Below are 14,512 nucleotides of genomic sequence, written 5' to 3' on the forward strand. Positions count from 1 at the left end.
TCTTGATTCTCCCTGTGCTATATGTGGGATTGTGAAACATGGAATTCCTCTGGGAGAGGATATGCTGCAGTAAGTTCCGCCTGTTTTCCAACACTGAGCACACTGGTGCTAGCCCCACGAACTCTTAGAGAAGAAGAGGAGTAGAGTTCAGTGCGAATTTGATTTTAATAATGAAATGTATCAGAACAATTACAGAAAGTCATTCACAGTCAAAACGTCTAAATCATCATAGAAACGTTTCCTTTGTGTGTGCAAAATTTGGAGCCTTTAAAAATAACAGGTCTGGTCCTCTGAAATGCACTTTCTATTACCCCTTTCTTGTGCCTGTTCTCACAGGCAGGAGCTTTTTTTTTTTTACGACTGTCTTGCTGTGCAGGAGAACTAGTTTATATCTTCAGCGGACAAAAAGGTGAGGAAGATGCTGAGAACAGCAAGCTACTTCTGCTGATTTAGAGTTCCCATGGTGGCAGATGCTGATTATGGTGTGGGTAAAAGTCCCCATGGTACCCCTTAGGGCAAGAAAAGGAAATGTCTATAACCTAAGGACTGGCTTCTGCCGCCAAGAGGGGAAGGGAACTGCACCAGAAAGGGAAGTAAAAGTGGGAAGTGAATGTGCAGCATCACCATGTGAAGAGCCTGTGCTTCTGGTGCCCGCTGCAGTCTCATTTTTTGCCAAAAGATACAAGGCAGGTAGTGAGCACTTGGCGTGAAAGTCCCTGCAGCAGCTGCAGTCACTGAAAGGCCAGCCAGGAGAGAAAGAATCACGCTTTGGACAAAATGCTGAAGTGTGGCAAATAAAGGAGTCCAGTCACCTGCCAACTCTGATCCTTAATGGGGTTTTTTTGATTCTTTTCCATCCAGTAGGGAAGACAGGAAGAAAAACTATAGAACTTGGCATTTCATCTAGTCTTAGGTAAACAGCTCTGCTACATCTCTTAACTGCAGCATAAAAACATTCTGCTAATAAAGCATATTCCTTGGGCTGAAATCTGGACTGCCTGCAGTACTGGATACTTTCATAGGTACTTGAAGTTCAGAGGTGGGAAGTAAAATTCAAACTTTGGATCATTAGACAGAACCCGGGTTTCTTATCTATGGGTACTTTCTAGAGCCAACACTGCTCAATAAATGGAGTGTGGGTTTGCTATGGTTGCAGGAATTGCTCTCTCTCTTGAAGCTCTTAGAGCTTTGGGTTCTATGATTCTACTCTGAGCTGAATCCTAGAAACTACTGCCAGGTTTTCAATCTTGCCCTGATTTCTGGCCAGTCCTCTCTTGAGCAACAGGGCGAGGAGGGAAAAAAAGACCAGTTGCCAGCAGCAACTACTTGGCAGCAGCCACTTGGCAGCAACCTCAGGAAACACTTCCACTGTCTCCCATCATTTGCAGCAGTTCCCTCTGCGTGGACAGTAGATGAACCTTGGTGCATCGTTGGTGAGCTCCAAGCCCAGCCTTCCCACCATCAGCAGCACTATGGTGTGAGGGAAAAGCACTCAAAACAGGTTGACCCTGAAGAGAAATGCAACTGGATGTGGCAGCTGCTGGAGGCCCAAGCTTCTTTGCCAGAGTCATGATGAGTGGTAACATTTAAAATCAGCTGAAAGGAGGAAAACTTGAACTGGCCATGTTGGGAATGCCAGACTAGGTAAGCTGTATGAGGACCAGGGGCACCACACAGTATACTGGCTTAAAACTTAAGGTGTTACTTCCACTAGAATAGCTTAGTCCTTTTTCGCTGGGATGTCACCTTTAGAAAGCATCCAAAAATCAAGTCCAGCTTCGTTCTGGGAAGCAAAGGCCAAAATAGAAGGTGGCTCAGTAAGTGAAGGTGCCCAATCATCCTTAGGGGCAACACAGCTCCCCCCTACCACCGGGGAAGGAGTTGAAGCAACTGTCAGGCCTGCTCTTCTCCCTCATTGGAAACGTGCCGGTAGCCGGGGGGCTGAGACTGTATGCGAAAGAGTACAGTCAAGAGGAGGATTATAAGGAGAAGGAGAATGGATCCACACACAGCCAAACCCACAAACAGTTCTGCAAGGGAGAAAACAAGTGGTCAGCATGGTATTGTCCAAGCTTTCCCCTTCTGCCACACTCTGGTGCAACCTGGGCTCACCTGTGTCATGGATGCTGCTGGCTACCTTGCATTCTTGCTCCCAGTCCTGGGGAACAATAGGATCTGTGAGTTGCAAGAATCTTTGCAGTGGGCATTTATGCTCACAGCCAGGGATTGTCAGAGGGAAAGGTTCCTTCCCACTCTCATTCCGGTAAAACATCTCCACGGAGAAGTTACTGTAAACAAAACACAGGAAGATGTTTTTTCTGTTTTTTTTTCTCTAGCTTGTCATCCCTTCCCAAAAACTCAGTGTGCACACCCTTTCCTTTACTCTCATAAATTTTCCTCGTGAGAGTCTGCCACTAGGAGCAAGACTGCATGCCCCTAGGGTGGAGCCTGGCCTAGGTATTTAACCCTGGAGGTGAAATCAGAGCAGACGTCTTTACTGCAGCCCTCACCCATCATCCTCTTGGTACAGTTCAAATAAATGACATGAGGCGTATGGTGCTTGGATCTTGTTGTAGACATCTAGAGCCATCTGCAGTGCCACAAGTGTGGTGTCATGCTGAGAAAGAGGGAAAAAAACCAAATCAGTCACCCTTATGGATGTGGCAGGGCAGCTCAGACCACAGCAGCGCTGAAGGGATGTCATCTCTGTAACTTCCATCTAGAGAAGGGAGAGGAACTGTACTGCCAGAACAGTGATCTGTGACAGAGGGGGAAGGGGAGGAAGTGAAACATTGCCATATATATTCTGCATTGTTTTTTTTAGAATTAATTTCTAGGGAGCAGTTTGGGAGAGATGTTTGACTTTCCAGTCAGTAGGCTGCTGGAAAGGGGAGATGACTGTATCTGTGCTTCTGAAACATCACACTACAGTAGCATCTACCCATCTACTAAGTAAATACAGCAGTGGTTCCCCAAAGTCTGCCAGTCTCATCCATGAGCCTGAGCTAAAAGGCACAAAGACCACACTGGGAGTTTTCATCAGAGGCCCGAGAAGAATGATGCCAGACACTGCGCCTCCCACCTAGCCAGAGGCAAAGATGCATGTCCTGATCACTGCATAAGCTGTAGAGAAGCTAGAAAGGGTTAAAACTATCACCAAGCCCCAATCCCCTGTGGAGCAGGATGAGATGGCTATAAACTAGCACCCTAGCTCTGACTTACCGCTGAAAAGGCAAGTAGTTTCAGGTTCTGATGGGCAGAAACATTTGCTGCTTTGGTTAAGTTTTTCCTTATGTGATCCAGCAGGACCCCTGAGGAAAGAGAACAGCTGGTAAGAGGCAAAAACCAGACAGAGCAGCACAAGGCTCCCTCCCTGGTGCACTCACCGCCTTGCAGACGAGCTTTTTCTACCCGATTGTGGATCCCAAACAGAAATTCAAAACCAAAGTCTTTCAGTTGCTTCAACTGCATCATGACATCTGGTGTCACCCATACAGGCAAATCCATTTTGTGGGCTTGCTAGAAGGAGAAAAGGAATACTCATCTGCAGGTAGCACGGACCGCACATTACTCAGAGAATGGGAGGGTGTCTGGACACCTGCCCATACAGCTACTGATTTCCTATACTCTTAAATATGCAATATGCCCCTTTCCTGTTTATGCTTCTGACCTCACACTGCTGTGCTGCATACAAAGAATATATGTGGGTTTTAATGTTGTTTCAGAAACTAATAATGAGAAGCATAAAGTTTACAATCTAGAAGCCGCAGGGTTATGTTGTAACACGGATACAATAATCATAGGGCATTAACTTTACATGTGGCTCATTCTGCCCTGCAGCTGGCATGCGGTCAAAGAGGAAAAGAAAAGATGAGAGAACACAAGCTTGGAGTTTCTGGTGGACCTGCAGTAGTTTCCTTGAAGGTTCTGAGGGCCACTGAAGGGCATTGGAGAAAGTTAGGAAGTGCTCTGCGGCTGTAACAATGGGATGCACCACTGATAAAGCCCTGTACTCAAACCCCAGAAGCCAGAAAACTGGGAAGCAAGAGAAGAAGTTGCTTTGCAGCCAACCCATTACAAGAAAGGATTAGTTATAATGGCAGACAAAAAGGCAGTTGTGGTTTCCCAGCACTACTTGGAACAATTTTCTGTTACATATCCCATTAGACTGCCAGAAGATGAGGCTGAATATCCTTAAGGGCCCATTCTGTCTGAGCGGTTCAGAGAAATTCCCATCAGCAATTAAGATATTTAGTTAGTTCTTCATTAATTTACAAAGCGAATAAATAGCTGGTAAGTTCAGCAATTTCTTGGACTTTTTTATTGTCTCCAGCCAGACAGCAGAATTAATCTAGTAGCTCAGGTGAGAAAAACAATCCTTCGCTTCAGGACACAGTTTGCATGACTGAGAAAAAAGGATGAAAACCAAAGTAGCTGAAGAGACCGATCAGCTTGAGGGTATAGTTCTGAAATTCCCCTTCCTTAAAAACATTCTGGTGGTTTTGGGACAGTGAGCTATTCTCCAAGTTCTTGGGGATTATAGTGGTTTTCAGCTGGCCTTTCAGGCCATTTGCAAGCTCATTAAGTGACTCTTGGAAGATTTTAAATTCTTGATCTCTCTGACCACAGGATTTTTTTATTACCAACAAAAGTTGATTCACTGTGATTGTTACAAGACAGGAGACTGGGTTTGTGACACAAAGGGCAAATTCACATAGTGCAGTGCAGCTCTGGACTGAAATATTCTTAGCCTGCAGCAACCCAAGATGCTGCTTTACACACCAAAGTGCAATTCCACGCTGATTTATCTTTTACATCCCCAAAATAGTACATACCACTGTATAACACTGCCAGCAAGCGAAGTAGCCTTGCACCTCCATAGAATTATTGCAACATAGTGTCAAAATGCTTGGGTTTACTGCTTCTTCCATAATTAGCTACTTCGATGTGAAAGATGTCTGTAATTTACTTCATCATACTGTACAGTTATAGACAAAGTTGCGTGTAACAACTGTAAGTCTCCTGGATACAGGGCCTTTACCTTTGCATATCCCAGAACAGCTAACCCAAGTTTTGATTTTGTTTAAGCCTTCATGAGATGTGCTTTCAGCAAAAATACATGCGAATATAGAGTTCGGTGCACCACCCCAGACAGTAAAAGAGTAACATTTGTCTCTGGGGTCTTTCTCTGACAAGGGACCTTAAAGGTCAAAAAACAGATGTGAGTGAATCCCACTTAACCTAGGAGAGCAGTATTTACTTTTAGAGATGGCATTAACAGAAGCGCATAAAGAAAACGGATTGATTTAGTGACAGACAAGAGGTAGCACCAGGAATACTCCTAATTTAAGCTCCCAATTTAAATCGTAAAGGTAACGCTTCTCTTGTTTGCAGAGATCTCATTTCTACCTTAGTTGACTCAGATTTGTCCAGAGAGATCTAAGGATTTCAGAGTGCAGTCATTTTCTAATGACTTTCAAGAGCAGGTGGGACTTTTTCTGACTCCTGACACAATACATATCTAAGTTACAGAGTGGGAGGTTATAGGGTGCAAAAACAGGTAATTCTTAACACATGCCTCTAGTGAGTGGGAACTGTTATTACTCTGAAATTAGAAGATTACTTCTAACTGTAGGGTGAAAAGCTGTTTAATGAGATTTTGCAAAATAATGTCTACCAAATCCAGCAAATTCTAAAGACCAAATTCCAGTGGCTGTAAGATGATGGCCAAACTTACTTCACAGAACAGTGTGTCATACACACTCCATATACTCTCGAGCGAGATATCCCGGATCCCAGTCTCATTTGCCACCATCTTCAGGAATTGCTGCAGGTTTGAGAAAAGAGACCTTCATTTTTTTAATCTCATACTGTATTACATGCACTGGTATCTCTACCCTTTTCTCAAAGCTCAGATTATATAGACATGATAATACTTTTAACTACAAGCCTAAGACCACCTTATCTCATGCAAACAATCACTTACCCAATTCTCTTTGGTCTTATTTATGTATTCTGCTGAATGCCGTGTTTCAGTCTGTAGCTGTTCGTATCGCGGACAGGGGGTCAAAGGGAACTTCAGTAGCTGGGCAGAGACAACAAGAGCAGGCAGATTACCAAGAACACCGAAGTACAGAATTTGCAGTCAACATGTGCCATTGTAATGAAACCCTGACTAGCAGGTGCATCTATAAACAGCCTCAGTACTTCCTGCTGACACACTCCAGACCATGTGTGGTCTGCTGGGGTGTTGCACTGGACATGTTGAGTGAACACAGCCCCTGAATTCTCATCTTGTTCTGAGAACAGAAAAACCTCTGCAGGGTAGGTCCCAGGAGAAGTTCAAGACAATGTGAATCAAGACTGTAGCAAATATTTGTGGAGACTACACTACTTCAGTAGTCAATACATGTCTTTGAGATGTACTTACCCTTTCCTCAGACTCAGGCACTGTGTGCACAGGGATAGGCTGCCAGGAGATGTTAGGGTTGAACATCTGTTGTCCCTCTGGGGGATAGAGGCCTGCCAGATTGGCTTCTGCACTCATCAGTGTCCGATCACAGTCTGTGCTGCGGATGAAGATCTGCCAGGACAGGGACACGCACCATTAGTGACGCTACTGTGGTGGCAATGCTCGGGCACAGGACCATACACTCAGCCAGGAGCATTGCCAAGTGCCCTGCACCTGCTCAAGGACAGCAGGATAACAGGAGTTGAAGTGACCAAGTCTGCTGATGTCAGCCTGTACGAAACTGTAAGGACAGACACAAAGACACTTTGGTGTGTAATACTGGAGTGGTCTGGTCTGGACAGTGGGATAGCCAGGTGCGCTGTGCAGAGGTTACAGATAGAGAGGAGTCTGAATAAGAAGACGAGTCAGAGAAGAGCAAGACAGAGGTGCATACAACAATAGGCACAGATAGGAAATGCGCTGTATTTACAGACCAGGGCTGAGGCAAGCTCCTGCATTCAATTCTCGGTTCTAGGAATGACCAGCTGTGCCCATGAAAAAAAATGGCTTCTCCAACCTCAGTTTTTCTGTCTGAGAAATGAAGATGAGTGATCTGACTAGGAAAGGAAGAAAGAAAGGGAGAGCTGGGTTTTTTATCTGATAATTGTAGTCTCTTGGGATTAATGGGCCAAGACCTATAATTCCAGAGCTCAGATGAGAGATATCTGAGCCAGAAATAAAGAGAAATGGGAAAAATAAAGCAATGTTCAGAAGGTCAAAATGGCAAAACTTTAGTATTCTGGTATCTGTGTATTGAAAACAGTTAAGGGGAGACTGGAGAGAAACCAGTGATAAAATAAGAGGATCAACAGGAAATCATAAAAGAATGTCCTAGAAAACAGCATGTTGAATCTGAAACAAGAATAGAAAGCCCAAAGAATGAAATACAATGTAAATATAAGGATTTTTTTAAATGTTAGGAGAAACATAAGAAAAAATATATACAATTACATGAAAAAATATGTGTAATATCTCTCACGTGAAGTGTATCTCAGAACTTAATAGTCATAAGAAAAAAAAAATTTGTCTTTTCTCCAACATCAATTTCTACCCACTTTCACCTCTAAACTGTGGCTTGAAAAAAACGACCCTGCAGTCATTAGACAGGTTTGCTTTCATCCTTGGTAAATTCTGAAGAAATAAAACGGTAATGTTTTAAAAGATAAGGATCTAATTCTTGAAGTGTTGTAAAAAAACAATTAAGCCGTGGGTGTACATGCTTTCTTCAGCACCTTCTGCTAGGGCTCCAGCTTGTCGCTGAGTCAGGTGACAAACGGTCATATGGTGTCACCCAGAGGCAACACTTCTTACATGGGAGGTTGCTCAACTCAAGCAGGAGTTCAGGCTTGGTTAGCAGAACAGCTTTTGTTTGCACATGCCTTGGTTTGTTTTTCCTTCTCGAGCAAGAGAACGAAAATAGTTTCAACTCGCAAGAGCTGTATAAGAGTGAAGTATGTTTGGAAAGGAAGGTTAAAGGATCTGTGTTGTAGCCAATGCTGGAAGTTTTGTTGATGAAGCAAATGTCAAAGAAGCGATGTAATCTGAACTATGTCAAGCTGGGTTCTCACTGGGGAGACCTATAGGGAAGAAACAAAGACAGAAAATTGTATGGGGATTCTTAGTAACAGCAGGGGTACTTGCGGATGGTGGTTCTATTTCCTTACTTTTTTTGATATTTCACGTTTTCCCCTGTGCTCGGCACATGGTTCCACAAGGGCTATGTAACTTTTTTCAAAAGAAACCTAGCAGTTTCTCAACTATTACAAAGTGTGGCAACATTTGGTGACAGAGAAAGAAATTAACAGCTTTAGGGGAGTGAAGCTGTCAATACCTTACAGGTAGAAGCAAATGACAGGGTCATTTCTGGTCAGTAACTACTGCTTATATGTACAGACTGGTGAAGTTGTATCTGAAGTGCACTGGGGAGGGCAGGGCCAACACGGGCTGCATTCTTGTGAGCTACTGTGACAAAAAAAAAAAAAGTCCCAAACTCTCGAGTGAGAAACAAGTACCAACTACGACACAGCACTGCTGTTTTGTTCCCTGGACTTCAGAGAGGGCGGCTCTATCAGTCTCTCAGCGGTGCTGCAGCTGCTGGATTTGCTCTGGCCGGATTTGCCTTCGCTCCCGCAGCAAGGACAGCGCTGAGACACGGCCGATCCGCGCCCCGCGGCCAGGCTCAGCACAGACTCTGCGCTCGGGCCCCTCTTCTTACTCCTGCTGCGGTGGGAACGGGCTAAGGAACGAAAACACTTGGAGACGCGGCCCAGCGGCGGCGTTTGCCTTCCCGAAGAAGCCACCCGCACCCTGGGGCGGCCAAGAGCGCCGCTGCCCCGAGCGCCGGGCCGACACTGACCTCCTGCCGCCGGTACGTGTCGCTGAGGAAGCCGCGGTAGCGCCGCCGCAGGGCCTGGCCCAGCTCCCACTGCTGCCGCATCCCCACCTGCAACGGCACCGGGCGTTACCGACGGGCCCGGCCCCCGGCCCGGCCCCGCCGCCCCGACCCGATCGCACCTGCGTGAGCTGCCCGAATCCCTGGGGCCAGGCGCTCTCCTGGAACGGGTCCCGCGGGAAGGTCTTGATGGGCGAGCGGTCTCCGTGCCGGTACACCTGCGGGCGGCACCGCGTCACCCCGGCCCGGCCCGGCCCCCCTGGCCCGGCCCGGCCCGGCCGCCCCCCCGGCGCCCCCCGCTGCCCTCACCAGCGTGACGAAGCGGAGGCTCCGCGCGCGGGCGGGCGGCGGCCGCAGGCACAGCGCCAGCAGCACCAGGACAGCGCCGCCCCGCGCGGCCGCCATGGCGCTCGCACCGCCCGGAACGCAGCGCGGCGGGCCGCGGGCCCGAACGGACGCGGTTTCCCAGCGCACAGCCCCAGCGGGCCCCGGCGCCGCGCCCGCCCCCAGGAGGAGGATCCCGGGGCGGGACGGCCCCGCTCGGCCCGCGGGGAGCCGCGCCGAGCCCGCCGCCGTGGCGGCGTCCAGCTTTGCTGTCGGCTTTGTCACGGGCTGCGGCCACGGAGGCGCTCGGTAGGAGCGGGTCGGGAGCGAGGGTGCAGCGGTGTCGACCGCGCTGCGGCTCCGCGAATAAAGCGCTGCTTTCCTTCTCTCGCCGTGGCCTTGCTCTAGGACAAAAGGGGTTTACGGTGTCCTGACAACCGTCCGTGCGTTCCTGGGTAAACTCCTCGTGGGCAGGAGGAGTAGGGAAGGTGCCCTCGGGTCAGCCTGAGGATGCCTGTCTGTGTGGAACTGGAACCCTGCTGCTGCTGCTTTTGGCTCTTGGCAAAGAGGCTGCCCAGGATTGGCGTGTTTTGCCCGGTTTTGGTAGTTCCTTACGAAGCTTGGTGGAATTAGACGAGTGTGAGATGAAATCCAGCTTCTGCTGCCGGGTGTGCGTCCGCTGGATCGTTGGCCGAGGATCCAGTAGGTGTCGTGTAAATAGAGGGGAAAATCATAGACAGTTAAGCGAATTTAGTGATATTTAGTGCTCGTCTCCATTTAGTAGTGGGGTTCTTAGCTTTCTCTCTTTTAAGAAAAGAAGGAAACATGGCTCTCGCGATTGCAAAGAAATCTTGTAGCAATGAAGCCCAATGGCTCAAAACCCAGCTCTTTTGTACGTGTTTATATGCTTAAAACTTTCTGTAGTTTGCAGCATTAGAAGTTGTGCGTAAGGTCTTATTAAGTGCCAAATCGTTCATGAAGCACAGGGGTTATGTCAGGGCAGGCTTGGTGCAATACACGAAGTTCAGCTGGACAGACGTGTTTAATTTGCTCATGCTCGAATGCTTGGTGAATTTTAATCAGTTCTATTTCGTATCTCTAGGAGAGCACGAAGCCGCGTGGTTGTATTTTTTTGCGGATACCGCACCAGTGAGAGGAGGTTCGTGGCGGGTGCTGGAAAGAGAAGGTTCTCCGCGGAGGCGGAGTGCGCGCAGTTCCTGCGGCACCTGCTTTGGGATTGTTCTGCTGCTGGTCACGGTGGTTTCGCTCCGCTCCTCCGGGCTGCGCCGAGGGCGGTGAGCGCGGGGCACGGGGCTCCAGGCGCCGGTAACTCGGCAGCGCTGGGACGGCGCCGGGGACGCGGAGCTGTCGCGTCCCGCCGGACCCGCGGGGCGGAGCGGGGCCTGCACGTGACCCAGGCCCGCGTGACATCACGGCAGCTCCGCCGCGGCGCCGGGAACAGTGCCGGGAACAGTGCCGGGAACAGTGCCGGGCCGAGCCGCCCCTCCCGCCCGCGGCTCGGGCACCTGCGCCACGGGGGGCGGCGGCGGCCGCGCATCGCCGGGAGCCGCGGCCCGCGCCGGTAACTCATCGCGCCAGCTCCGGTCGCGGGGGCGGCGGCGCCTCCTCGCCGCCCGCGGGGCCGCCCCGCGTGTCCGAGGCTCACGGCGGGGGACGGGGCCGCGCTGTCCCGCCCCGCGGCCTGCGCCGGCCCGAGCGGCCGCAGCGTTCCCCGGGACCCGGGGCCGGCTTGTAGCGCCGCCCGTCCGCGTCGCGCTGCCGGGCGGGCCGGCCCGGGCCGGGCGGCGCTGGAAGGTGCTGGAAAGGAAGGGGGACGGCGGCGGCCCGTCCCGTCGAGCCGCCCGGGGCCTGGCGGGGTGCGGGCCGGGCTGGCGGCGGGTCCCGAGCGAGCCCCGCGGGCGGGAGGGAAGGGGTCGGTCTCGGCGCGGGTCCGGAGCGCTGTCCCCGCCGCCGTGCGCGGTCTGTGCTGGCGGGAGCTGCGCGGCCGCGCCGTCGGAGAGGGTCCCTCTGCTGAGGAGGTCGGAGGTGTCTGGGGAGGGGTGTCAGTTTCTCGTGCTGTTATCCTGCATCTGAAGAGCCCGGATTTCTGTCTGTTGTCTCCGGAAGTGCTGTCAGATGTTTACTTGCTTTGTGGTAACTTGTTAGCTCTCCTCTCCTCCGCTCAGCACTTCGTTTCTCTGTCTCGTTCACCTGTTGCATCCTGTCAACCCACATCGCGAGGTTTATAGGACACAAACTTGTCTGGATGGCTGTCAGTTTGCACAGTGCTGTTAAAAGGTAGCCTTGCTTACGCTGGTGATTACTCTTCATTGTGCCATTTCACTGACGCTCAGGGTGCTAAGGTCCACAGATTTGTCAAGACAGGTATTGACTGGAAGTAAACCTTGGATCATGGGTCAAAGAGAAGTGCTCTGTCTCCTGAAACTTTCTTCCGCTCTTTTTCCTAAAGGGACAGCTGGGCCCTTCCTTTACAAGGCTTTTCTTGAGGGAGTCTCTGACACTGAGTCACGTTTCTGACTAACCGTTTGGATCACTGTGTGTCAGACAGTTTCTGGCTATGACTGCAGGTTATGTTTGTCTGTAGGGAAGAGTCCTCTCAGATCTGCTGCTTGTTCCAAGGTGTGTGGAGTATCTGCTGTTCCCTGGGTGTCAGAGAGAAGGCTATACCTGAGTAGAAACAGAAGGAAAAGTTGTTTTTTCTTCTTCTAGTGAGTAGTGGTCTTGATTTTTTAATTATGTGAGTCTTAATCAAGCCATAACCCCCTTGCTGGGATAGAAACAGAAAAATGTATCTTACCTTTTAGTTACAAAAGCAAAAACTATTTGAAAACTTCAGCCAAGAGTTGCTAAGCTCAACCCTTCTTTCATTTGGGCTGTGGAAAGAGGGCATCGGATGTGGTACACATCGTGCCAGGACCAGGTGGAGTTTGGCCTGGCTGCGCTGCTCTGTTATCACACCTGTGGCACGTTCACCAGAAGATACTGCTACCTCAAGACTTCTGAAGGCAGACTGGCTTCCTGGTGTGACCCCTTCTGAGATCACTTGCGGTAATACCTCGTTCTCATACGTGCATGTGCTCGTGCATCTCCTTTTGCTGGAGAAAAGCAGGGATAAAAATATTTAACGACCTTCTTCCACCTCTCCAAATAAAAGATGGGGGAAATAAACCCAACCAGCCTCAGGTAGGATAGAACATGGGTCATTGCAGAGATGCTCGGAGGTTCTGTAGCTGCCAGAGGAAACTTGCAGCTACTCGTGTTGTGAAGGGATGCAGGGAGAAGTACCATAGCAGGGACTATATATATATATGTATATAAATTGCCTAATCTAAAAAAAACAGAGGCAGGAAACTTTATTGCAGAATTAGTGTGTCCTGGCAGTGTGCCTTGGGTTACGGTCATTGGCTGTTTCCAGTTACTGCTGCTGCAGCTCCCTGTGCCGTGTCAGCATGTTTCCCTTACCAGCTGGCTGTGCAGGAGGGAGGCAGGCAGAGGGTGTGTGGGACAGGCGTGCAGCCCTACAAGTACAGAGCATTTTTGTTGCCTTATCCCCATCTCCATCCCTGTCTCACACCTGCAGGAAGAGTCATGTTTCCAGGGCGTTAAAGTGCATTTGATTGCTATGACTTTCTCTTCCTTTCTCTCGGATTAGTCCTCGCAACTCCGTGCGCTTGTTCTGTGGTAAACAGAAGGATTAATATTTTGTTGTTGTTAAATGTTTGATCGAGCGGTGACAGTCTCAGAGCTCAAAAGTCATATCTCTTGTAATTAGATCTGGTCTGTGATTTGTATGGCTATCAAGATTGACAGGTTTTAAAATTTTAAGTTTAGAATATAAGATCTTTAACTGTTGCTGTTTTTCAGAAGTGACCCCATCTGCTCATCTGCCTAAGGGAGAGTATGGAATATTATGTGCTTTGTCTTAGATGCGTTGAAGGGTGATCCTGCTTTCTGCTGTGGAAGCAGCTGCTGTGAAAGTCTCATTGTTGCAGATGCGTGGGTCTTTGCATGTTGAATAGGAAAGCTTATCAGATTGTTTGTCAGTCTCCCTCCTTTCCCTCCCCCACCAGTAATAAGATTGACACACCTGACAGTCTTGGAGAAACATCGGTCTTCCACAACTGAGGTGAAGCCTGTCATAGATGTCCCTGCCTGTGGTAGGGGGGTTGAACCTAGATGATTTTTAAGGCCATTCCAACCCAAACCATTTTATGATTCTGTACAAAGATATCTTGTTTCTCTGGGGGAAAACATTCTGCTGGTCTGCAGTAAGGTAAGTTACCTTGTTTTCCTTACAGCCTAATAATTTAGGAAGGCAGAATTGCATTCTCTTGGCTGTGGAAATTGTCTTAGTGGAAAAGAACTTAATCTTAGGAGGGAATTAGGGGAGTGCTTCCTGCTGACAGGTACAGGTCTGCATTTAGGCTGCAAACAGGTTGAACTTTGTCATTAGATCATATTTCTGCTAATATACAAGTACATTTGACTTACCGTTTTCATTGTGGTTACTGCAGGTAGAAGCTGTATTGTAGTTACTTTGCGTTTGAGAGATGTGTATAATACTGTTAAAAGAGGCTGTCCATGTTCAGTCAGACCTTAAAAATTTATCAATTAAAAATGGTACAATGGCTTACTTTAGCACTCCTGTGTTGTTTTTGTTCTGTGACTTCCTGCTCAGGACAAAATACCTTTTTTCCATTTTTGGATCATATACAAATTCCTTTCATGTGTCCTCACTAAAAAGGAGACACCCCTGGAGCTATTGCAGCTTGTACCTTAGGTTTGGAGATCTCAAAACTGTTATTTCCTGTAAGGTAAAATTTGAGTGTCAAAAATTGAGTGTCAAAAAGAAAACCTTAAGGTGATATACTCAATTTCAGTATTATTCCATAAATAATTTTGAAGTAAACATTATCAAGCCTTTAAGTATCTTATTTGGGGAGGGCAAAGGCTAATAGAGGAGAGCAGAGCACTGCAGACCTTCCCAGTAGGTTTAATAAGGGGAACAGATAAATGTTTTAGTGGGAAGCTGTTGACAAAATTAAAAGAAAACGTTAGAGCATAAGAAATCTAATTCTTGTTTTGAACAGGCCAAAACTAATGTCTCTAGGATTAAGTAGGAGAACTACCTCGTGGGATGCGAGAATTGAAGCAATTTAAAAGCCATGCTGCAGAGTCAGGTTGTATTGTGTGCTCATAGAAACCTCTCCGAGATGTAAAGATAAGATGTTAGGTGAGTATCAGACTGATTGCCGAAGCACGTG

General features: G+C 48.5%; 2 protein-coding genes across 7 annotated transcripts in view; one reads left to right on the plus strand and one right to left on the minus strand.

Annotated features, from left to right (window-relative positions):
* Positions 1–146: 146 nt before the first annotated feature.
* On the minus strand, positions 147–9,334 carry ACP2 (acid phosphatase 2, lysosomal). The gene is made up of 11 exons (XM_050336078.1): positions 9,213–9,334; positions 9,026–9,121; positions 8,868–8,954; positions 6,431–6,583; positions 5,987–6,085; positions 5,738–5,827; positions 3,387–3,519; positions 3,223–3,311; positions 2,511–2,617; positions 2,113–2,288; positions 147–2,030 (listed from the first exon to the last, which is right to left on the minus strand). The coding sequence occupies exons 1-11, from the start codon at positions 9,306–9,308 to the stop codon at positions 1,894–1,896; spliced, it is 1,263 nt and encodes a 420-aa protein (XP_050192035.1). The 5' UTR covers positions 9,309–9,334; the 3' UTR covers positions 147–1,893.
* A 50-nt stretch (positions 9,335–9,384) lies between these two features.
* NR1H3 (nuclear receptor subfamily 1 group H member 3) overlaps positions 9,385–14,512 on the plus strand; it is a 31,218-nt gene continuing 26,090 nt past the window's right edge. The window contains exon 1 of one of the 6 annotated variants that reach the window (XM_050336074.1): positions 9,385–9,536. Coding sequence is in view for 3 of the 6 variants with exons in the window: in XM_050336069.1 (XP_050192026.1) it covers positions 9,872–9,929 (58 nt within the window). In the remaining 3 variants the exon portion in view is untranslated. Of the gene's footprint in view, positions 9,537–9,702; positions 9,930–10,658; positions 10,810–11,542; positions 14,482–14,512 lie in introns of those variants that run through there. The other 5 variants (XM_050336069.1, XM_050336070.1, XM_050336073.1 and 2 more) reach the window with 5 other exon arrangements.

This window comes from Myiozetetes cayanensis, unplaced genomic scaffold (genome assembly GCF_022539395.1).
Source record: "Myiozetetes cayanensis isolate MyiCay16 unplaced genomic scaffold, myiCay2020 scf6-25, whole genome shotgun sequence".
Classification (NCBI taxonomy): Eukaryota; Metazoa; Chordata; class Aves; order Passeriformes; family Tyrannidae; genus Myiozetetes; species Myiozetetes cayanensis.

Excerpts from the sequence above, each read along its gene's own strand:
- ACP2 (XM_050336078.1), bottom strand. The coding sequence starts at position 9,308 with ATGGCGGCCGCGCGGGGCGGCGCTGTCCTGGTGCTGCTGGCGCTGTGC. Across the intron at positions 6,086-6,430 it reads TGCCTGAGTCTGAGGAAAGG|CTACTGAAGTTCCCTTTGAC; the intron begins GTAAGTACATCT and ends GTCTCTGCCCAG. Across the intron at positions 2,289-2,510 it reads CTGTACCAAGAGGATGATGG|TAACTTCTCCGTGGAGATGT; the intron begins GTGAGGGCTGCA and ends TTTTGTTTACAG.